The sequence below is a fragment of the Lissotriton helveticus genome, chromosome 9 (assembly GCF_964261635.1).
Source record: "Lissotriton helveticus chromosome 9, aLisHel1.1, whole genome shotgun sequence".
Taxonomy (NCBI): Eukaryota; Metazoa; Chordata; class Amphibia; order Caudata; family Salamandridae; genus Lissotriton; species Lissotriton helveticus.
In genome coordinates, this window is record NC_136070.1 from 930,052,149 (window position 1) to 930,077,846 (window position 25,698).

Here is a 25,698-nt window from a genome sequence, read left to right on the forward strand (position 1 = left end):
CCCTTCAAGCGATGTCCACTGCCTCGCTCCTTGTTGTCCTAGTATGCAGAGCACCCCTTATGTACTCCTACGATGTAAAAAACAAGATTAGCATATGTTGTGGACACACAAGCATTATACCTTTATCCAAATCCTGCAGTTGTGGTATTCACTGAATCAATTACTGGGCGCCACACACCTTTACCTTGCTAAGTAATCCCACTTAACACCACTGCAATTTTAAAGCTAGAAAGTATGCATATTTATATGGTGCAACCCCGACCCAAGGGTATCAGAGCACTTTATATGCACACCAGTAACAATACACAAGCATTCAAGGCACGGGGAGATTACATGATTTTGCCTAGAAATACAGGATTTCGAGGCGACCTTCCTTTGTATACACAAACTATTATCTTATTGGGATGTTGCCCTGATGTGCCCCCAAAAAATCCCCCAGACCGTATGCCCTCCTACGCCCAGATTCGCAAAATTAAATCAATACCCCGAGCCAGCTCCAGCAGGTGTCTAGCGCTACGGAAGGCCCGCTTTTAGTACAACTTCTATGTCCGGTATATGAGTCCACATGCACCACACACCGCACTACGCCGGTAAACCAAAGACACCGACACGACTACTGCTCTCGATTACCAGTCGTTAAAGGCTGTCCCGTCTCTTGCTAGCTCACCCGACCTGAAACTGAACCCGTGCAGCCGCGATCAGAGCACGTGAGAGGTAGCGCTTACCTTGGCAGGACGCAGTTCGAGGTGCTTAAATCCGAACCAGTCTACCCCAAAGGGACCACCACAGCAGCGCTGCCGTACAAGGGCTCTTTACCGTACCTCTTTGTTACACCCGTTACCGGTGGACCCAGGAGTGCGCCGCACCGCCCCACTCACGCTGTACGGTGGGACACAACAAACTCCCTCGCAGCGTACCGGAACCAAGGATTCCGCCTCCGGGCGCCGTCACTCTTCTTCGCTTGCCGCACGCTCACCAGACCGCTGAACCAACCTGCAGAAAGACAAAAAAGGAAATCTCTGCGCGATTCTCGACACTCTCCGCACCTGGAAAACAAAGAAAAGAAAAAGATAACAGCTTTCTAAAAGGCTGAGGTAGGGCAGGCCTGGGAGTGCGGGAACAAGAGAATGCCTCCCGCGCTCCCCGGCCTTTTAAAACCCCAGTGAGGCCAGACCTGCTCTAATTGGCCTGACCACCAGCTCCCCCTTGACCCGGAAGCGATCCAATCGCTTCCGGGTCACTTGGGAGCCTTTTCACCAATCGATAGTGAGGGCACTTACCTCGTCACAATGACGCGGCGGGGCGCACCCCACCATGGATTGTAGGCAAGGGTGAGGGGGGTTGGTGCCCCGCCATACCAGCGGGGGGGTCTGCCTTTCTCAAATACCTGCTGTCTTTGCTGTGGGGGCAGTTGTGCAGGTTTGTGTGCATTGTGCCTGCCTGTTGAGTGTTGTCCCACTATTGCCCCCTGTCCGTGCTGTGCACAACTAGAAGAAAACTGAAAGTATCTGCGGACTCTTGGACATCAGCTGACCTGAGCATTTGAAAGTGAAAGTGAAAAGGCAGCGCTGCTCTCACGTAAAGCCCCTCTAGAAACGTCATCCTTGCGTCCTGTGCTCTTCACTTGCAAATATGCCTGGTTCATGCTGAGAAGGTGTGTGCCTGAAAGACCTCTATAAACCTGCCAGCCGCCCTGCAGTGGGAGGGCGGGAGGATCAGGTACACGGTGTCCTGGCACATTCCTGTACAGGCTTAGGGCCTCCTGCAGGGACAGTCACTGCTGGCCCCACCCACTCCCTTGCACCCGGTTTCCAGTTCACTTTCACTCAGGGTTGGAGTGGGACCAAAAATAGCCCCAGGACACCCTAAAAAAGCACCCCATCATGTCTGCGTACTATGACCCATCATGAAACCTTGTTTGATGTGTGTCAGTGGGCTACGTTTTGGAAATATTCATAGCAAATTCAGTGCACGGAAAATGGGAGAGAGGGGGGAGAAGGCACAGACAACGGGAGTGCGGGCAGGGGAGCGGAGGGAAAGGCACGGACAACAGGAGTGCGGGCGGGGGAGGGGTGAGAAGGCACGGACAACGGGAGGGAGGGGGAGTAGAGAAGGCAGTAGGAGAACCTCATTAAAGAAAATAGTGCTCACAGTCTAAATAACATGTACTGTGTAACACTTGAAGTAAAGGGGCCAGTAGTCATGGGAGGCTACAAATGGAGACTTGGCTGTAATAAGGAGGGACTAACAAGCCTATAAACGAATCCAAATGCAGCATTTACGAAGGACAAAGACACAAGCCAATGAAAAAGATGGGCGGGCAGTGGGCGGGGCTTCCCTCATGTACTAAATTACAGCAGATCTTCACCAGAGCAGCGCTTGCACGCTGACTCTAGGCTCTACCTAAAAAGGGGTACAGTTGTGCTGGATAGAGGGATTCTCCCCTGTGCCTCCCATAACCACCACTGTATCTGACAGGGAAACCGGGAGAATCAAGATTTCTTCAACTCTGTTCTTCTATGGTGATGATGAATGGTGCAATCTGTGCAGACTCCAGATTGAAGTCATATGCTTTGCCCCAGTGTATCTGAACCACCCAGGCCCTGTGTCTGTTTGCTCTTCTTCACACTTTCTATTGCAATAAACAACACAACTTAACTTCTGCTCTCAGGTGCAAAAAAGGGGAGAAGCCGGATTGATTAGCCCTGGAGAAGTAATGGCCTGAGATTAAGGGGTCCATTAGGATGTTGGGCGGATTGCCCCCGCCAGGCTGGCGGTGGCTACCGCCAGCCTGGCGGGGGCAATCCGCCCGACATCCTATCCTTCCCTGAATTCCCCCCCGCCATATTACAATGGCGAGGGGACCGCAGTGGACCAAAACACCGCCCGCCACTTTTCCGTCCCGGTCGCCTTGCGGCCGGGGCGGAAAATGTTTAATATGGTGGCGGTGTCTATTAGACACCGCCAGCCATATTACAATGGGCAGTGTCAGATGCCTTTCCGCGGCGGTGATGCCGCCACAGAAAGGCATGCGGTCTTCACTCTGGGGGCCCCCACCGGGCCCCCAGAGTGAAGTACAGGTGGGGGGTGCACATGGGGGGTACCTGTGGTACCCCCCTTCATTGTCATTTGCAAAGCGGCAGGCACCGCGCGGTGCCTGCCGCTTTGCAAATGACAATGTGAAATTGCATTTTCAGCATTGTGGCGGGCGGTGCAGAGAGCACCGCCCGCCACAATGCTGAAAATACAGGATGTGCCCGCCAGTGTGGCGGGCACATCCTAATGGCACCCCCGGGACCCCCGCCCTTATGGCTGGCGGTCCCGATTTACGATAGGATGACGGGCGGGCAAAGTCCGCCCGTCATCCTAATGGACCCCTAGATGTCTTTTTATAGTTCAACTTTTTCGCCATATTTCTTTGCAAAGGTAGCTAGTTTGTTTTTAATGTTTAGTGGTGGCAGAAGTAAAGCGAAGCTAGAGGATTCACGTAGCTTCACTCCATTACAAGTTCAACGTTACTCTTTTAGGTAGATGATTATGTGAAGTGTGTTAACCAGATTTTGTGTTTTGTATCATTCTTTTTCTTTGATGATTTAATGTATGATTGTAGAGTATGCACCTGTTTTCTTTTTTAGTTTGCCTGGTTTTAAAAAACGTATGACAAGCTCATTAAGGATGATAAGCATACTATTCATTCCCTGGTCCTACCCTATACTTTTGGCATCTTGTAATTTTACTAAAATACACTGAATTAAAGGATTCCGCATATTGGTCTGGAAAATCAATGGATTTTTCAGACCTTCAGAGTACACGCTTTATGTGCAATTTTAGATAGCACTTGATTTGAGGATGGCGTGTATTGGCACACTGTGAGAGGAGTAAAGAAATGTTGGATGGTGTTATGGTATGTGCAAGGAATAAAGCCATTGGGGTGCTACTCTAATCCTCTTGTTCATTCATCTCTTACAGGTGCCATAACACACTAAGTAAACAATGGATTTAGCCTCCACGGTGGCCTTGTGTTTCTGCATCTTTTTGGGGTGCTTTCTTCTCACTTCCTGGAAAACCCATCAGAAGAGACAGCGACTGCCACCCGGACCTACCCCTCTACCTCTCTTGGGCACACTGAGGAAAATTAAACCTCACCTGTTGTACGAAACATACATAAAGGTAAGAGACTGACTGAATTTTTCTGTGCATCAAGGCCGGCCTTAGGGCAGTGCGGCCGGTGGAACCGCACGGGGTACAGACCTTGCATGGGGGTGCCTGTTTGCTAGTTTATATTGTTCTGAAAAGCACCAGCTGCGGCGTTCCTGGCCTCCAGCAATTTTCAGGCAACAATTAATATGTCAAGAAAACTCCGGTGATTAATGTTTTTCCAGGCGAGATCGGAGATTTGTCTAGTAGAAGTTTTGACTCCTGGAAGTTTTGATCCATGGTAAGGTAGAGCAGAGGGTTAATACGCCTATTGCAAAGAACATGTACCATGCAGATCACAAAGTGAATGTAATGTAAACATTCAGTGAGTTTCTGCTTTTGTCAGTGACTTCCTTTTGTTAGTTGCAGATTACAGTGAGCTATTAGGTGTCAAAGAACTGCGTTCAGACTTCAAAGTATAGATTAGAGCGTTTGGATTTTTTCATCAGACTTTCATTATTCTAATGTTGCAAAACGAATTCATTTGGATACAAATCAGTTCTTGTTATTGAAGAGAGCCCCAATCCATTGTGTTACATTTTAAATTCAGAGTTTGTGCTTCTCCAGACCAAGTACTGTTCAACTATACTGCCTACATGTATAGATAATATGTGAATCCACCCCTTGTTGTCCTCTGTCTTATGTACATTTCCTATAAACTGATTTACACACCTATAATAGATAGTCTCTGTGTAATTTGTGTGTTATGTAAAGTGCTCTGACACCCTTCACGTTTATGAGTGATGCTATAAAATTAATTAAATGCCTCTGAGTGGTTATGGAGACTGTTAAAGGGTGATGGCGAGGGAATCCGTGGTGGAGTTGGTCATTGGGGGTGCCAAAAAACATTGTTGCACTGGGCGCCACCAGTACTAAAGCCGGCCCTGCTGTGCATTGCCAGAAAGTGAACGGTTCACAACAGCTTCGTTAACATAATGAACAGGGATCTGGCGGAGATGCTTTCTCTCCAGGGGCTGAGGTATTACTTTCTTTTTAGAAGGTTTAGGGCCCGATGTAGGTAATCCCAGATTACCGATTCTTAAATACCGAATCATACCGATTCGGTATTTAAGAACTGGCAATCGGGATTTAGGTAATTTTACCGATTTCATTACAGAATCGGTAAAAATCGGTAATTACCGAATCGGTATTTACCGATTCGGTAATTGCCATTCATTCCTATGGGCCTGTAGGACCTGCAACCTGGAGATCAAACACCTCTCTGGCCGAAGTTAAGGCCACACCCCTTTGAAAAAGCATGACTTTCAGCTTGCTCAGAGAATCAAAGCGTATGTTGGGAACATTTATCGGAGGCCTCCCTAACTGTGTGGGCAGGTGGAAACAGTACTTGTGTACCACAAGTGACTATGGATAGGCGATGCCCGGTTCCATTCCACAGCAACCTTGATCATTCAGGATCAAATAGCTCCACTTTGAGAAAAGTTAGAAGACCGGATGAATCACGACAGCCAGGGAACAAGACAAGTTTGCAACAAAAGCATTTCCTGCTCTATGAAGAGTAATGTCTTTGCATAATAAGGATCCACCTAAAGCTTCCTTACAGTCGGAACCACTAAGGAAAACTTCAGTGTCCCAATTGCTGCATCTTAACCTGAATGGTAATTCCCAGTACTCATGCACATAACCTTCCCCTAATGCTTTGTATCTGCCTACCTGTTGGTATTAGAGACAATATTGCAATTGGAAAGTCGTGACCGGCAGGGGAATGTAACCATGGATTATTTAGTTTGTGGATGGTGGCTCAGCCAGGGTAAAAGGTAATTGGTCTAACTTTTCAACGTGCAACATGGTATATTTTGCATTTCTTTGTGCCATTACTATCTGCCTTTCTGTTAATTCATATGCAGAAAACAGATTTGCACTATTGATGTAACCCCATGGCACGTGGCCAGAACGTAGTGTTTGCAAGGTCCAGCTCAGTATCACAATGGACCGTAACTGTGATTGTCCATGATGTAAAACAAACATGTTGTGCTGTATAATGTCAATTGCAGACGATACTATTGTAGTGTAGTTCCTATATTCCCAATAGACTCTGCGCATTGGAATAATATATCCTAAAAATTAGACGTAGGACTGAGGTCAACTAGGTCTCTATTGAATATACTAGACTTAATTGTGTGTGCCAGCTAGCTCAGAGGTCACCAGAATCTTTCTCGAATTCACAAGAAGGGATTAGTCTCTGACAATCGCATAAACATGACAACTTTGTTTCCCCAAGATAAAACGTATCTTCAGAGTCGTGGAAACAATAGATAGATATTTCACTCAGTCAATCGTGCATGCTTTGTTTCACTAGAGGTGCAGAGAAAGAAGAAAGACGGGCATTTTCAAAAAAAGTTTTTTTTTAACAGTCTCCTTTCTCAAGCATGAGAAATGAACTGCTACATTCATAACACTGTTTGTAAAATATAATGTGTACAGTACAAATAGTAGAATAAAATAATACTGTAAGAGCATTGTATGGTCCCTAAACCATATATAAATACATACATAAATACCAGAGGCTAAAAGTACTCAACTGGTGCTTCTAAAATACGCATTCCCCGGTGTACCTAACCCAAGCTTAGTACGAGGGAGGAAGTAAGTGAGGTGTACCATAAATGTAGTATTCTTTTGCCAAGAATCTGCCCAAGATTTCTCTAAGGGTCTAATCAGCACCGTACCTTAGTTTAGAATGGAGAAGGTCAGTACGGAACTCGATTTCCCAACAACCCGCAAGGCTAGCTTGGAAACACTGGAGCTGGATTTCTCGGCAGGAGAAAAGACAGCGTCTCTCTCAGTACGTCTGCTGGTGGGTCGGCTTCCTTCGGCACTTGCTGTAGCAGGGCGTGTCGGGCAAGTAGAGAGTTGAACTGCTCCACACCACTATGTGTTTGCTTGGGCGAGTGTGGGCATATTTATACCTTGAAGGTGCCGACTTTGACGTACAGTTGAACATAATAACGTCATCAAAGAGTCTCAGTTCTTTGAAAACTCCATGAGTTCTTGGACAAATCAATATTCAAGCAAGGGGAAGTCCCTGCCTGCTGAAGCTGAGTTTTCCAAGAAATCGTTGTGGATTTTTGGAACTAGTGGAAGTAGCCCTGCCGTATTTGGACTGCATGAGCTATGCCTAAATATGGTTATGATTTCTTATGCCTATATAAGGATATGGTGATTTATACCTATATAAGGGCATAATTCGGGAAACTTACAATAGGATCCTAGGTTATACATAACACTATGTTGCCCAGTGAATGCATTCTGGATGATAATGTGGTCATACCGTTGTCAACCACAGGCGAAGCCTTTTCTAAATTAACCCTGTTGATCTAGCTCAATCTCTCAGCAGCTTCCTGTTGAGAAATTTCCCACAGCTCATTGTATATTCCATACAAGAAGAGCTTTTGACGTGGGTTCCAGGGACGTAATAAAAAATCCCTGAGATCCATGTCATCAGAAAGACGGAACAAGTGTTGCTTCATCTGAGAACGTGTTGAGGATTTTAGCCAATCGAAACATACTAGCTTTGTGTAAGAAATGGTGACCATAATGTTGATAACAAAACATGTCTCAAAAATCAGATGTACCATCATATAATTCATCATTAGAAAATGCAGCTGATTGCTCTAGATCTGCAAACAAATTAGGCACAGTTTCAATGTCCTAATCATCAAACTACTAGAGTTGATGATATCATTTAAAGAAATTTAAAAAAAATAGGGAATTTGTAAAAGTTCAGTAGGACCAGATACATCACATGACCCCCCTGTCCCATACTATTCCTTCTGGAACTGGAATTGCTGTAATGTTCACCAGTGACAGGGCCCTAAGTTCACGGTGCGATGATGCATGTGGGTTCAGAACCAAGTTCATAAGTTGTGCTGCAGAGCTTTCTTGGAGATAGTGTCTATTCAGAAGTAGGAAAACAACAGCTACCAAACCAATCTAGAGGACCAGGAAAAGTAATCCAAATGTAATCCAGAGATGCTTCCATGGAACAACAATGTCTTTTTCAACCAAAGATAGAGAGTATATAATCGTAGCCTGACCGGGAGCGGCAGTGGTGGCAGCTCAGGTTCACTTGAATCTGATGAGAAGTTGCCATATTGTAGAAAGTAGCCAGGTGCCGCCCAGGCTATTCTTGGCAGCTCAGCAAATTTTGTAGAACTGGAAGATGTCTCAATCTGTGCCATAGTCACATAGACGTCATCAATTTTTCGAATTGAGATATCTGTACCTGTTGACTGTGCAGTAGCAGTTGTTTCAACAGGAAGAAGTTTCAATTCATTGTTGTTTACAGCTTATCTTTGAAGAGGGGAATCTTCTGTTATTAAAGTTTCCACCTGAATTTACTGAATGGTAGTAAGAAGTGTGCAACAGCTATCTAGGAGTCCACGTGGCCTACTGTTGAGAATCGGCCACATAGTGTGGTTTGATGAGATCATAAGAGACAAACCTTTTGTCTCTGTGACCGGCGAGGGGAGGAAGTAGTATTGTTCTAGTACCTTCGACAGTCAGGACAGGTACAAGCGCTCTGTAAGATGGCCCATATTCTTTCTTGTCCACCATTTCCTCTCTGACCAGGTCCCCAATCTTCTGGACCGAGGCAGGTCTTGCCGGTATGACCTTGACTTCTCCAGTGGTGGTGCGGTTTACTTGGATGTTGCTTTGTGCGCCCCGGAGATCATTGAGTTCCTGTAAACCAGCCAAACGTTCATTGATGTCGAATGGATATTCCGCTGATACTGTGCTAATATTATTGAGGTCTGGGACCCACATTCTTATAAAAAAGAGGAGTTCGTAAGGAGTACGACCCCCCCCCCCCACCAGGGATTTTCTTAGCACGGTATTGAGTGCCCTCTGGACCTCATATAGGTGATTGACTCAACTGTCACCCGAGCCTAATACCATTTACCATTGCTGTTACGTACTGCTTTAGGTCACAAGTTTTCCTCTCAACTACCAAATTTCCCACTGGATGGTAAGGGGAGGAGCAGCGCAAGGCCACGCCCAAACTTCCCATGGCTTCTTTTTTTTGTTTTGTTTTTTCATAAAATGTATTTATCGTTTTGCAATAAAAGCAACACATCAACAGTACAGCATACAGTGCATTATCTTCCTTGTTCTGACTTGGGTTACAGCAACGGAAGCAAAAACACGGACAGAAGGGATACCCAATCAATCTTGTATATAATATATTAAATTACTGAACTGAGCATTGGGTAGGTCATTTAAGCACAAGACACCCCCTCCGGGCATTTACACTCCCTGGCTGTCACTTTCTTGTTGGTTCTCCTCATCCATCCCTCCCCCCCCCCGTTTCTGAGGCACTCCTATCGGACTTGCTCCCCACCGTTAACCCAGTATTACATGATTCACGCGGTTCTGCTAAGTCTGCTTGCAATTTGTCATCTCTACGTGTGAGCTTCATATTTACTTCTTCAGCTAGTGTCTACTCACGGACATCTCCCATGCCTTCTCTGTAAGCCCGAGAGCTAAACGACGGGCCCTGGTCGGAACGTAGTGTGCCAATTGTGTATGTCCAGATGAAGACTCGCAAATCCTTTATAACAGTTTGAGGGTCAGCCAAGCGCTGTGTCCAAACCTACAGAAATCTGGAGCATGAATCCACTGCCATCAAGATGTACTTGTAAGCCCCATCTGAGTGTAAGGGGCTGCAGTGATCCAAATAAATAACCGCCAGAGGCTTGTCTGTGATCAAAAGAGGTGTCTGAGGAGGACATGTTATGGTGGAGCCTTTTTTATCTGATGGCAGATGTTGCATTTCAGGACAAAGTCCTTGGTCTATTTTGTTGGACCTGGCAACCAATAGCGCAGCTTCAGTAACGAGACTGTTGCATTAACCCCCACTTGTGCTGAGCCCAGGCCTTTGTGTTCAGCTAGTATTAATCCCAATCTGCGAACAGTGTTTGGTATTTCCATCCCCACTCCTGGAATCTGAGCATACGGAATATTTATGCCTCTAACTTGTAGGAGTACTTGAAGGGAAAGCCTTTCAGCAGGTTGGTGTCGTTGCAGGCAGCATTGACAGCCACCATGATGTCTTTGTCTAATCTCGTACTAGAAGGAGTGATTGCAACAATGGCAGCAGTGCAGACTGTTGCCTTAGCGACCTCATCAGCCATGGGATTCCCTTCAACATGAACGCCAACATGTTGATCACTCATTGTATGGATAACATGAACCCGTGGCGAGCGTTCTTTCACCTTCAGCACCTTTTACCAAAGCATCTTGTGCTTAATTGTGCAACCCTTTGAATCTCAAAATCCATTCTGGCTCCAATAGTGAAGAAATTCATTATAGGACTGGACACAGTAGTATGAATCACACACTATAAGTGTGGGGAATTCAGGATGTGTACTTTGTAGTGCAAGTATCAGGGCTTTGAGCTCTGCACTGTACAGTCCCCTAGGAAGTGCGTGTGTGTTTTTTCAGGACAGAACCTTCCGTCATGCATGCGCCCCTTAACAAATGCGCATGCCGCAGAATATTAGTGTGGTGTCTATACGGCAGGCTGAGCAGATCCATCGGTATAAATGATGTTTTCATATCGATCTAGAGGCATATTTTTATTCAGCAGAGGATGTTTTTGTTCGTACTGCAGGAATGCTTGTGTTTGTAATGTAGAATCGACTTTGTAGTCTACATCTGTTGCAGTGAGAGAGTTCGCCCCATTGAATCCATTGCATTTGCATTTGGAACGCTCGCTTTAGTAATGGCCTCTGGAGTCGGTACTGAGGTAATGACAATGATTCGATTACCCTGAGCCAGCGCTCTATCTCTCTCTCACTACCGCAGTCTGTACCGCCATGAGTATTTTCTCAGTGGGTGCAAAATGCATTTCAGTGTTGGTGTACAAATGTGATGTGTATGCTTGCAGTCCCTTATCACTTTAATTGAAAGTGATATTGGTGTACCCAGTGGCTCCAATGACTCCGCCGATCACCAGGTTAGTTGTGTTTACACGTATGTCCAAATGTTTCAAAGCTATCATATAAGCTTGTAGAGAACGTAAAATGTTTGCGTGTTCCTGTGGCCAATGGTTGATTGAAAAATCAGGTCTGACAAAGTTATAGAACCTTTTTACTTGTTCTGCGTAATCCAAAATTCATGTTCTGTCAAAGTTTAAAAATCCTAAAATGGATTGTAGTCTATTCAGAGTTGTTGGAGGTTGGAGCAATGCACATTTTCCAAATAATGTGCTGCCAGGATTTTGCCTTCACTTGACAACTCATAACCCAGAAATAGGACATTTAGATGGGTACATTTTGATTTTTTTAAATTAAATTTGTAACCTAAGTGAGCGAACCCTAGAATCGTGCCTCACTTTAGCCAAGTGTTCCATTAATTCATCGTCCATCGGATAAATATCATCTACACAGGGCAATGCCTCCTCATTAAAATTTTGAAGTAACTCGTACCCTGGCTGAAAACTTCCCAGGGCTGTTCTTATACCGTTGAGATAAACGGCAAAATTGACGCTGTGAACCTAGCACTGAAAATGAGGTCAAATATCTGCTTCCAGGTGCTATATTCTGGCAGAAGAATCCATTTGAAATATCTACTGTGTTTTTGTATTTCTTCCGCACAATGTTGATCATTAGTGTGGCACTATGTGCATTCTGTAAAGCAAATGTGTGTGTGGAAGGGTTCAAATGTCCGTAGTCTGAGATGAGACGGCATGAATTGTCCGGTTTCATTACGGGAACCAAGAGATTATTCATGACGAGGTGCAATTTTCTATTTTCTATTACAACCTGGTATTCAAGTTGTTCTAGGATTTTCCTAACTTCTGTTTTAGCTTCATGTTTTATTGGGTACTGTCTCTGGGGTTGAGGCACTGATTTCAATGGGATTTTATGATGAGGAGACTCATCATCCCACCCTACACGATTTCGATAAAGTGCAGGAGCTAGCGCTAACGCCCACTCCTTGGTGAATAAATGTTTAGCTGATTTTGGAATGAGGTCAGAGAAGGCAGGTAAAATTACTGTTTCTCCTAATGGGCATTCCATTACGAACTCACGCGGGGAATCCATTTAAGCCAAGAGAATGTCGTAACCATATGTCAGGTTCTCCCAAAAGGGTGCCTTAATGGTCCTGGCTGTGTCTCCCTCTATTTCGAGCGTTAATTCATACAAACAAAGTAGGCCACTTACCCTTGTATCAGGTGTTTACACCATGATATACTCATTCAGCGCTACTACCACCAGGTTCTGCTAAGCTATTGTGATTTCTGCTGCGCTGTCCAGCATTGTCACTGCCCATTCCCTGTTCAGAAACAGAGTCCTCAGTAGTCTGGGTAATGTTAAAGAAAAAGGTAATTTATTAAATGAATTTATGAGAATAAGGTTAGCACAATGTGGGAAAATGTTATTATACATGCTTGAATGAACTACAGCCAATACATAGGGTATACCTACTCAGCTGATTTTCCTTCCCACCACAAATGTCTCCAGTTTGGTGGTGAGTAGGGCTCTCTGAGAAATGCACAACTGAACTACTCAGATAGACTGCTGAATAAGAACCCAACCATTGTTAGTGGCGCCATGTCGTAAAGTTCCCACTAATCCATAGGGCCTGCGCGTTTGTTGGACCACATAAACTTTGGCCGATGTGCCTAGACTGATTTGGACACCCCCACAGGATAAATTGGCCTAGGGACCAGCTAGCTCATAGTGCCACTATAAGCCCCCGTAACCTTACCAGGGAGCAAATAGTTTCTGACCACCCCTGAACATGAGAAACCTGACCCCTCAGGGCTCATGGAAATGGATCAGAACCTTTTGCTCAGTCACTCAGGCTTACTCGTTCTCAGAGAAGTATACAGAATACACAGTGGGACGTTTTCAATATATTTATTGAACCAATGTTATTCTCGTATAGAATACATTTGCTGCCATAATCAGTAGGCAGACACAGATGAAAGAGATTACAAGCACCAAAAGCAACCTCAACAGCTTTCTCCCTACCTACTCAAGGAACGAATTATAATGACATTATCGCATGATGGCATGAAACCTACTCAAGGGAAATAAATACTTTGTCTTTACCTGTGGGACTCCAACTACCAGGATTCCTGGCAGACGCCACTCGAAGAGCCACACCCACTTAGGGAGGAACTATTCAAATAAAAATCGTTTTGAATACCAACAGGTGAAGAAGCCATGCCTCATGTTTCTGTCCATGATAAAGGGGCGTTCTAAGCCCCGAAACGCTTCAGACTCATTCAATTTTAATGGGGCAAAGCTTTGAGGTTGCCGGGAGCTGTAACAGAACCGGATGGTGGGGAATGGTGTGGTGATCCCTTCTGAACAGCGCAGGGACGCTTTGCTTTGGATGCATATTGCGGTCTGCCCAGACCGAGGAAGGAGCTCCGCATCACACGCGCTAAGAAACACAACGCGTGTGATGACCGAGGCAGAATGACAGCATTCTGCCGTACAGCGCATCATCCCAAATAACGATGCAACCTCAACAGCTTTCTCCCTACCTACTCAAGGAACGAATTATAATGACATTATCGCATGATGGCATGAAAACTACTCAAGGGAAATAAATACTTTGTCTTTACCTGTGGGACTCCAACTACCAGGATTCCTGGCAGACGCCTCTCGAAGAGCCACACCCACTTAGGGAGGAACTATTCAAATAAAAATCGTTTTAAATACCAACAGGTGAAGAAGCCATGCCTCATGTTTCTGTCCATGATGAAGGGGCGTTCTAAGCTCCGAAACGCGTCGGACTCATTCAATTTTAATGGGGCGAAGCTTTGAGGTTGCCGGGAGCTGTAACAGAGCCGGATGGTGGGGAATGGTGTGGTGATCCCTTCTGAACAGCGCAGGGACGCTTTGCTTTGGATACATATTGCAGCAGACCGAGGAAGGAGCTCCGCATCACACGCGCTAAGAAACACAACGCGTGTGATGACTGAGGCAGAATGACAGCATTCTGCCGTACTGCGCATCATCCCAAATAACGATGCAACCTCAACAGCTTTCTTCCTACCTACTCAAGGAACGAATCATAATGACATTATCGCATGATGACATGAAACCTACTCAAGGGAAATAAATACTTTGTCTTTACCTGTGGGACTCCAACTGCCAGGATTCCTGGCAGACGCCACTCGAAGAGCCACACCCACTTAGGGAGGAACTATTCAAATAAAAATCGTTTTGAATACCTACAGGTGAAGAAGCCATGCCTCATGTTTCTGTCCATGATGAAGGGGCGTTCTAAGCCCCAAAACGCGTCAGACTCATTCAATTTTGATGGGGCGAAGCTTTGAGGTTGCCGGGAGCTGTAACAGCCGGATGGTGGGGAATGGTGTGGTGATCCCTTCTGAACAGCGCAGGGACGCTTTGCTTTGGATATATATATATATATGTGTGTGTGTGTGTGAATATATATATATATATATATATATATATATATATATATATATATATTTTGAAAAATAAAACTCACTGTAATGATTCTAAAAAACACTGGCACATTTAAGAACTTTTTAACTTGTTTTCACTAGAAAAAAGACATAACGTATATAGCATTGTATTATTTATATGTAGCTGTTTTTGGGCTAATGTATTTTACACGGAATTTTTCAGCAAATAATAATTATGTATTTTGCCACAAAAATGGTTGATTTTAATACAAAAATGTATTTTACTAGTAATTGTATATCAACTGATAGCCCAATATGCACAGAACGTAATATATAAATGCATACAGAGTGTTTTGTCTATGTCTATAGTGAAAGGTATTCACGTGATTTACTAATGCAAGCACTGTCACTTTAAAAAACGCCTTCTGGGTAAACACAAACTGTCGAGTGAACAAGCGGCGTTCGCGCTGCGAAACGTGTCTCAGACACTTGGGCGAATAAAGAAATAACGAGCACGAAATTTGGGTCCGTGTCCTGCTTTGTCGGCATTGCGTGAATTGATATGCGGCGGCGGTGCAGGATTTGGAATATATTTGACTGGTGTTCCGAAACCAGTCCAACACGGGACCCCTCCTCGGATATTGGGCCGGCGGTGAAAAACGGAACCGTCTTCCGGGTTCACTCGGGGACAATTGCAAGTCCTGGAAAGGAGATACCGCGGCCCCCCCAGCACCGAAATATACCCATTGTGTACCTGAAGAGCTACAGCACGAAGACACCGGCTGGCTGTGAGTGTTCTCACTCGCATACAAGGCACGGAGTTCGAGGGCTCGAGCGACAGGTACTGTGCTAATCGGTATTGTGGGGTGGAGGAGTGTGCTAGGCTGTTTAAAGACACGCGGGAAACAGGACATCAGAAACCCGCTTCTTAAGACACAGCCTTATCCAATTAAACAAACCCAAGATGTCGAGCGACATTGTTAAAGAAAGGGAGGCAGCAGCCACGGGAATGTTCAAAGATGTTCTTTCAGTGAGCTCTACTACAAAACCTAGAGAAGCTGCTATAATACCTAAACCTGATTCTGTGGCATATAAAATAAAAATACTGGAAAAGAAAATGGAGATGGAAATGTCTAAGTGGTGGGAGTCAAGGTCCCTACAAAGCTATATTGAGGTGGGTAGAGTCCCACGGGGGCTCCGAAATCTAACTGCACCTACTTACGAAGAACCGCATCCTGAATTAATGCGAGAATGGGCAGAAGTTAACTTAGACTCATCACGAAGACAGATCTTATTATTAATCAAGTACGCTGACATAGATAGGGCACGCTTATTAACAGAAATAGATGCCCTTAACGAAGAGTTGGCGTCCATGGGTCATGATGATGAAATTGCCAAATTACGGAGAGAGATAACTAACAGGTTAAAGAAAGAAGAAGACAAAATAAAGGATAGAAAGACTCACAAGTTTCAACGCGACAAAGTTGATTATGAAGTAGGACAGATCTTTACTTTTGCTCGAAAGTATGATGCAGTACGCAAAATCAATCAAAAGCAAGGCCAAAGCAATGCTAATAAAATTGGCAATCGACAAAGGAGAACAGATGAGGAAGCTACCACAACATCTAGCGATCAGTATACTTCGAACAGTGAAGACGATTCGGAACTGAGGAACACCCTGGGTGGCCCAACTGGGTCCAGACCATCGCCGGGGGAAGAAATGAAGATTTTAGCCGCCCAAAGAATGGCAACTTTGAGGCCAATGACCCGTTCGCAAACGCACGGAAGCGGGCAAACAACAAGCGGAAACAGAGACGCAATGCAGCAAAACGTAAATCCAAATCAACCAAGAAGGAAACGCAATTACTGGAGAAAGAAGTAATGCAAAGAGTAATTAACTTATCTAACTTCAAATTAACAACTAAAGAAGAGAATACTTTAAGCCTTGGATTATCATACTGTCCACCAAACAACTTGGATTACCCAACTATCCGGATGGATATATATAAAGGAGTGAGAAAATTAAAACTCAAGAAAATGTACGCAATGAAACAAAAACAACGGTCAAGTGAAGACTCTGATGACCCCCTCATGGCAACAACACCATTGGGATCCAACATTGAACTCGAGTTAGAGGAACTGTGGAATCAAGACAATGCTCCGGCTGGAACACATATTCCCTTGATTACCAACACGCCAAACAAAGGGGCAGGTTTAACGAACTTCAAACCTAAATCAAAATATTGCCCTATCATGTTACATGATGCCATAGATACTTTTCACGAAGTCATTACGAAAAAATTTAAAACGTTGAATAAAAAAATAGGAACAAGTACAAGCATTCAAAAACATCGAAATCAGGAACACAAGTATTTCCAATTGATGAAAAAATTGAGTAACAACAAAGAAGTCGTAATCCGAAACCGTGACAAGGGAGGAAATATAGTCATTTGGGCACATGACGAATACATGAAGGAGGCCATGAGCCAATTAAATGACAGACAATGTTATACACAAACTGATGTTGGCAAACTAAAAGAAATGTATTGAGCCTATTACAAAAAACTATCAGGCTGGCGCAACAAGCAACTCATAAGTGAGAATGAATATCGGTACTTAAAAAACGACAATCCTACTGTACCCACGATATATTTAATTCCTAAAATACATAAGGACAACAAAAAACCTCCAGGACGTCCTATAATTAGTGCTAGGAACAGTATCCTAGAAAAAACTTCAGTATATGTAGATTTTTTCCTCCAGGATTACATAAAATCATTACCATCCTACGTCAGGGATACAAGCGACTTCTTAAACAAAATAAAGAACTTTGAATGGAACTCAGAATATACTATGATGGCAATAGATGTATCTTCGTTATACACCAGTATAGTACATGAGGACGGAATTCAAGCGGTGGAATACTTTTTAAAGAACAGAGAGCCAATGTATAAACAACATAATGAGATGCTTTTGGCAATGATAAAGTTTTGTTTATATAACAACATATTCATGTTCAATCACCTTCTATATTGTCAAACGCAGGGAGTAGCCATGGGGGCCAGCTTCTCCCCGAGCTATGCTTGCCTGCATATGGGCAAATGGGAGAAGCTGGTCCTCGGCGGAATACATGAGGACATAATGTCAACCAATGTCAAGTTGTGGCTGAGGTTTATAGACGACCTATTTGTAATTTGGCATGGAACTAGAGAGGAAGCTGAAATGTTTTTGGTCAAACTTAATAACAATGATCTCAATTTAAGATTCACGGCAGAGATTAGCAACTCTAGGGTCAGTTTCCTGGATACTGAAGTGTACATTGTCAACAATACCTTACAAACGACCTTATACCGTAAAAAAAACTGCAGGAAACTCGGTATTGCATGCCTCCAGCTCACATCCTTGCCATTTAGTGAGTAGCATTCCCTATGGAGAAATGCTGAGGATAAAAAGGGTATGCAGTACTCAGGAAGAATTACACAATGCCCAAACATTGAGTAAACAACGTTTTCTAGCAAGAGGCTACTCCAGACGAACGATTGACAATGCCATTGCCAAAACAACATCAATAGACAGAGATACTTTATTGGTTAGCAAGAAAGACAGGGAGCAACATAAATCTCAAACAAATGAAGAGGAAAAAAAATTCCGCCTCATATTAGGATACAGCACACAACATAAAACAATCCATAAAATCATTCAGGATGAATGGCCCATACTACTTAGTGACCCTGTATTAGGACCCCTGCTACCGCAGAGGGTGTCCATTACATACAGTAGGGCTCCCTCAATGAGGGATTGTTTAGTTGTATCTGACCCTGAAATCATAAACAAACCAGTTTGGTACCAAAATCTGAAAGGCTTTAAAAAATGTACATCATGTAAAGCCTGTACACACAGGACTAATACTAAAACATATCTTAGTCCATTCAAGACAAGACCTTATACAATAAATAAAATGTTAAACTGCAAAACTGAATACTCTGTATATGTGCTAACCTGCCCATGTGGATTAATCTACGTAGGCTCAACTAAACTACAAGCACATGTCAGAATACTCCAGCACCTCCGAGCAATAACGAACACAGACAACACATACCCGGTGGCCCGACATTTCACGGCGTGCCACGGATCGAACAACAAAGGGTTGTCATATTATCTTATTGATGCAATCCCTCCAAATAGACGAGGTGGCGATAGGGAGAATAAATTAAGAAAGCTGGAGACCAGATACATTTTATTGTTAGATTCGAAGCATCCAAATGGATTGAACCTAACGGAAGACTTATATACTTGTCTAGAATAGTGACTACAGAGGAAATTGGTCCCTTTTGACTAACAAATATAACCAGTTTAAAAACCAATATGTATGCATTATTTGGAACCCTTTACAAAACACAAAAGAAACATATACTATTTCTGAAAAAGTGTTGGTGTTGATAATATTTTATACATCCATATGAAAAATCTTTTATAATAACGATTTTAAATATTTGTAAATATTTTAGTTTTTTTTAAAGAATTCTTTTAAGTATTACATTACTATTTATAGATCAGATCAAGTATAATGTTTTGTAGGAAAGGGAGAGAACAACACTGGTATATATATATATGTTTATAAACATGCATCTATGTTGTTGAAAAATGTAGTCACTGTTGTGATACAATTTAATGGTTAAGTCCATGAGATCGATGTTTAATGCTGCTATTAGAGATTTAAGAAATGAAATAATCTAGAACAAACAACAGTAATGAACAAATCAGAATATGAGAGGGTTTGTACTTATAAAAGAGATAACAGTGGCGAATGTAGATCAAGCTGGTTTTGGAAAATAAAACTCACTGTAATGATTCTAAAAAACACTGGCACATTTAAGCACTTTTTAACTTGTTTTCACTAGAAAAAAGACATAACGTATATAGCATTGTATTATTTATATGTTGCTGTTTTTGGGCTAATGTATTTTACACTGAATTTTTCAGCAAATAATAATTATGTATTTTGCCACAAAAATGGTTGATTTTAATACAAAAATGTATTTTACTAGTAATTGTATATCAACTGATAGCCCAATATGCACAGAACGTAATATATAAATGCATACAGAGTGTTTTGTCTATGTCTATAGTGAAAGGTATTCACGTGATTTACTAATGCAAGCACTGTCACTTTAAAAAACGCCTTCTGGGTAAACACAAACTGTCGAGTGAACAAGCGGCGTTCGCGCTGCGAAACGTGTCTCAGACACTTGGGCGAATAAAGAAATAACGAGCACGAAATTTGGGTCCGTGTCCTGCTTTGTCGGCATTGCGTGAATTGATACGCGGCGGCGGTGCAGGATTTGGAATATATATATATATATATATATATATAAGTATATATATATATATATATATATATATATTACCTACTGGCGGTCGCCAGTAGGTATATATAGTTAGGATTTTTTCCCTATGGGATTTTTGAAAATTCTATGTCTAATAACTTTGGCGTTTGTGGACGGAATTGGATGAAATTTTCTGGAAAATGGAACATTTTGTTTCTGAGCAGTCCCTGAAAATTTGGGGGGTGTTCGTCCAGGGGGGGCCGAGAAAAAAGGGGGGTCCCAAAACGTGTTTTTAACATTGAGTTTTCCATAGGGCGGTTGGCCTCACTTTTAGCCCGAACGGCTGAATGGATTTGCACGAAAATTGGCAAAATTGTAGGGACTGGTAGCCCGATGTGCCTTTTGTAGGTCTCAATATATGTGCTCCAGTGGATTTTGAGAAATTAACGTTTAAAAAAAGATATATATCTGTAACAGCGGACCGGGCAGCTCCCCGGTTCGCGGACCGGGACGCGTACCAGAACTTCGCGTAGCGAAGCTGATTGGCTCTCCGGCGTCTGTCAACATTCTAAACAGTCCTGAGCGGCCGCCATCTTGTCTCTCGGTAGGATCGAGAGACAAGAGGAGGCCAAAACAAAGGGGGAAATAACCATAAGGGGGCATAGTAGATCCTCCCTGACCCCCTAGGTTTAATGTGGAGGCTTTAAAAGGGCCCCGTGGGGCAAAAAAATAAATAATATTTTTTGTTTTTTTGCGTGGGTAGCGCCCGGTCCGCGAACCGGGAAGCGTTCTGGACAGCGTACTATAATGAAAAATGAATGATAGACTTTTCAAATACGGTATGTTAATTGATTGTTGGTTTTGTTGATTATTTTTTAATTTTTTTATTTTTTAAGCAATTATTTATTATTGTGATTGTGTTTCAAAATTTAATAACATTTCTAACATTTAACTAGTTTATGAATTACATATAAAAATGATTAAAGACTCAAACAATTTTTTAATATTACATATCATTTTATTTTCAGATTGTTTTTCAAAATTTAATAGAACGTCTAGCATTTGACTGTCCGATATGTCCTCTTGTTGAGTGAACATAAGTTCCCACATTTGACCGTCATCATAATGGAGTAAATGATCGACAGATTCTACACATTGAAGTAATTCATAGTCCCGTGACTCATCCATGAATTCTAAGTCATCAATGGGTTCCATAACTTGCTCATTGTTGCTGTCCAGAACAATTTCGAAGGAAACATTCTGCTCACCTTCCATTTTATTGCTGTAATTTGCATAAAAAATAAATATATCAGTAGTGATAGGGCACTGTTGGGTTTAAGTTCAGACAGGTACTTGTGAGTTTATAACAGAGAAGTAATCTATGGGCACTGTATGGTTTCAGGCGTGAAGTAGTACTATTAAAAAGTGCCTGTGAAGAAGCCTAAGTAAATTCATAATTATACCACAGAAACCTAAATCAATCCATAATTATAATAAAGAAGCCTTTCTCAATGTCTAACTCTTACAGAGGGATAGTATATAACTATCTGAAAATGTTTTCAAATTTATAAAATAATATCTCACCTTCTAAAAACAAGTTTAAGTTGTGAGTGAAAATGATCTTGCAATGTAATTCAGGAAGTAGTAGTCAAAATGGCTGTGTTTCTCTCTCTTTCTTTATATATATTCAGGTACATAACCAATCAAATGTCAGGTAAAAAAAGTAGAAAATGAAAGTAACATTTTAATTGGTTGTCAATTCCAACACTTCAGATGTGTTTTGAGAAGTAATTTACCTCAGGGTATTTAGAGAGGTCTACAGGGTAAATGGCTAAATGGAATTCCAATCAAATTTGTGAAAATGGTAGGGATTGGTATATAGTATGAGCTAATCTATATTTGGTGAAATTGTCTCCAGTGGCTTTTCTAAGAACTACTTTCCCACCTTTTTTGATGGTGCGCTTCCCAGGGAGCGACCCGGTACGCGAACCGTTGAGCGCCTCGGTTCGCGGACCTTAAGCGTTCCAGGAGTCCACCATTTTGTGTTTCGGTCGAATTAAGATACAAGATGGAGGGCAAATAATGTTCAGAATGGGTAGAAGGGGGCACGGTAGAGTTATCTTGACCCCCTAGGTTTTGTGAGGGTGGCTGAGGAGGCTTATATGTGCGAAAAAAAACCATTTTTTTTTTTAAAATTTCGCGAGGTTAGCTCCCGGTTCGCGTACCGGGTAGCGCCCCAGGGAGCGTACTTTGTTGAAAATTTGTGAAAAATATTAGAGTAAAATAATAATTGTGAGTGATTAGATGTAGGGTAGCTCTGAGAAGAGCTTTTGGATTTATGGTACATTTAGGTACTTATAAGTAGGTACCAATGCACATTCTTAAATTCAGAGTGAAAATTCTGTTGCCCTCATCTGAGAAGTGAACTCCATCTCCTCTGTAGATATCTTGCATGTAGTATCGCAAGTTATTGTTGTACAGGGAGCCCATTCCATGGTCTCTCATGTAAGCTGAAACAGATTTGTTTACATGCTTCCTCGACTTCTCAATTTGTGGACAAAATTGGTTTGACCACCTCCATTTCTGTCTTTGGCATATATTTGAATATACCAAGGCAGTCTGAGGAAAAAGTGCCATTAATTGCTCAAAGGTGTCTTTTAAAAGCATTTCCAGACCTACACCAGTCAAAGTGCCCAAGTCATTACCTCCACAGTGCACAATTAACAGGTCAGGTTTGGGCAAATGCATAAAGGTTTTCACCAATGGTATCAATTGGTGACATTTTAATCCTCTGTGGCCAAACCACTTAATTTCCACATCTTGTAAATTGAGGTTAGGTAAATTCCTGTTTTCAACGTACCTTTGAGCCCAGTGAATATAACTATGTCCAACAATCCAGACAGAAAACATGGTGAGAGAAGGTTCTCCTGCAGTCAGATGAAGTGTGGCAATGAAATGGCAGTTGAAAAAATGAGAGTGTAAAATGAAAAAAAACTGTGGAGTTTCTGTGTTCATGAAGCAGTAACAGTGATTGGTGGATTTTGATTGCTGAAAACAGAAAGTTAGGGTGCATGGATGTGTTCTTTGAAAGATGTATTTTGAGTGGTCAATAAAAAATCATTAAATGAAAGAATGCACTGGATATGCAGGTGCACTGAGAGTTCAGAGTTCAATTGCAACATTGTTGTGTGAACTTGCAAACAACAGAGGTCTTCCAAGAGGTGGTTGCCATGCAGATAAGGCAGAAAGGGCAGAGGGGGGATGGCTTTTCATTTGAAAAAAAGTGAGGGAAGACTTTTGATTGGGTGACATGAGAGATATGTGTGAAGAATTACAGCATTTCTGTGCTTTTGATAGCTGCAGACTCTGGAGTGCATACCTTTTGCTCTGCTGAAGACAAATTGGTGTGTTTCTGAGACTGTTTTCAAACTCAAAGTATTTGCTAAGGTGAGAAAATATTTCTTTAATTTAGATAGAGAATAGTGTGCTTTAAGGAGAAAATTATGAATTATGTGGCGCAAATTGCTTGTAAATATGCTCCCACCTGTGCATGGAAAATTTAGATTTTGAATGTTTGTGTTACATAGCCATGTTAAAAGTGACCCAACCATGCAGGAAAGGCAATCAAAAAACGCTTTTATGTGTCTTAAGGACATTTTAAGTAATTTTCCCATGTGCAGTGTTTTGAAATTATGATTTGAAAATCGTTTTTGAGGTATAGGAATTGTGTTTAAATTTATGACAAGGACATAATGGTGTATGCTTCTTTATAAGGCAATTGACTGTCCCTGATGTTATTTTTCCCATTTTAATGTAAGACTTTTCTCTGTGGCGCAAATTGCTTGTAAATATGCTCCCACCTGTGCATGGTAAATTTAGATTTTAAATGTTTGTGTTACATAGCCATGTTAAAAGTGACCCAACCATGCTGGAAAGGCAATCAAAAAACGCTTTCATGTGTCTTAAGGACATTTTAAGTCATTTTCCCATGTGCAGTGTTTTGAAATTATGATTTGAAAATCGTTTTTGGGGAAAAGGAATTGGTTTTAAATTTATGACAAGGACATAATGGTGTATGCTTCTTTATAAGGCAATTGACTGTCCCTGATGTTATTTTTCCCATTTTAGTGTAAGACCTTTCTCTGTGGCGCAAATTGCTTGTAAATATGCTCCCACCTGTGCATGGCAAATTTAGATTTTGAATGTTTGTGTTACATAGCCATGTTAAAAGTGATACAAACATGCTGCAAAGGCAATCAAAAACGCTTTTATGTGTCTTAAGGACATTTTAAGTAATTTTCCCATGTGCAGTGTTTTGAAATTATGATTTGAAAATCGTTTTTGAGGTAAAGGAATGTTGTTAAAATTTATGTGCGCCATATGCCCCCAAATTTCTTTTTCAGGGGTGCAGCAGGGTGTTATTGAGACACCCCTGCAGCTTTGGAAAAATTCCTAATTTGCGATGAGCAAATTGTTAATCGCAAATTGCACCTTCATTTATATGAGCCTCCTAGCCCATGGAAATGAATGGGTAATTTGCAATTAGCAATTTGCTCATCGCAAATTAGGAATGGTAAAGAATTGCTATTTATTCCTTAAAATTTGCTATTTAGGAAATGCAAAATAGTTTGATGGTACATATGGTGGTTCATCTGTAACAAGATAAGAAGCTTAGGGATACATTTATGATGACTGGCGCAATAAAGTGGACATTACTTACTTCATTGGTAGGCCTTTACATGTATTATCTCCTCTGTATTCTTCATCAAGCGTAACTTTAATCTGCAATCCTGAGTAGGCCTCAACTTAAACAAACCTTTGGATAGGCCACACCTTATTGTCATCCTGGATTAATCATTTAAAATGCTAGGGACAGATTTATGATAGGTGTATGCCTCTTTTCTGCCACTGTGCGTCACTTTTATGATGCAGCGGCGGTGCTAATTTGCAATTAGCAATTTGCTCATTGCAAATTAGGAATGGTAAAGAATTGCTATTTATTCCTTAAAATTTGCTATTTAGGAAATGCAAAATAGTTTGATGGTACATATGGTGGTTCATCTGTAACAAGATAAGAAGCTTAGGGATACATTTATGATGACTGGCGCAATAAAGTGCACATTACTTACTTCATTGGTAGGCCTTTACGTGTATTATCTCCTCTGTATTCTTCATCAAGCGTAACTTTAATCTGCAATCCTGAGTAGGCCTCACCTTAAACAAACCTCTGGATAGGCCACACTTTATCGTCATCCTGGATTAATCATTTAAAATGCTAGGGACAGATTTATGATAGGTATATGCCTCTTTTGTGCCACTGTGCGTCACTTTTATGATGCAGTGGCGGTGCAAAAGATTTGCTATGAGGCGACAACATTACAAATTGATGCATTTAGGCAGATATGTCATGGTGTAAAAAAAACGTACCACATGAAACCGATGCAGCAGTGATGCAAAAGATGCACCATGTCGCAAGACAGGCCTCACTTGGGGCCATATGTATCAAGCTAATTAGCATTCGCAAAGATCAAAATTCTACGAATTTCGGCCTTTGCGAATGTTAATTAGACAAATGGTATGTATCAAACAAGTTTGATGCAAAATAAGGAGTAGCAAAATTTGCTATTCCTTATTTTGCAATTGCACTGAAGGATTTGCACATTTTTTTGAGACTACTTAAATGCAATGTATCAAACAAAAAATATGTAAAAAATGACATTAAGGATTTGTAAACTATTGTGGTAAATTGGTGGTAATTTG

The 25,698-nt window shown here is 42.1% G+C and overlaps 1 protein-coding gene across 6 annotated transcripts in view; it reads left to right on the forward strand.

Annotated features, from left to right (window-relative positions):
• Positions 1–25,698, forward strand: part of LOC144782023 (cytochrome P450 2G1-like) — a 701,349-nt gene that overhangs the window by 197,469 nt on the left and 478,182 nt on the right. For 3 of the 6 annotated variants that reach the window (XM_078661142.1, XM_078661143.1, XM_078661138.1), the window contains exons 1-2: positions 1,285–1,419; positions 3,970–4,170. In XM_078661142.1, coding sequence (XP_078517268.1) covers positions 3,994–4,170 — 177 coding nt within the window. In that variant the 5' untranslated portion in view covers positions 1,285–1,419; positions 3,970–3,993. Of the gene's footprint in view, positions 1–1,284; positions 1,420–1,510; positions 1,655–3,969; positions 4,171–25,698 lie in introns of those variants that run through there. The other 3 variants (XM_078661140.1, XM_078661139.1, XM_078661141.1) reach the window with 2 other exon arrangements.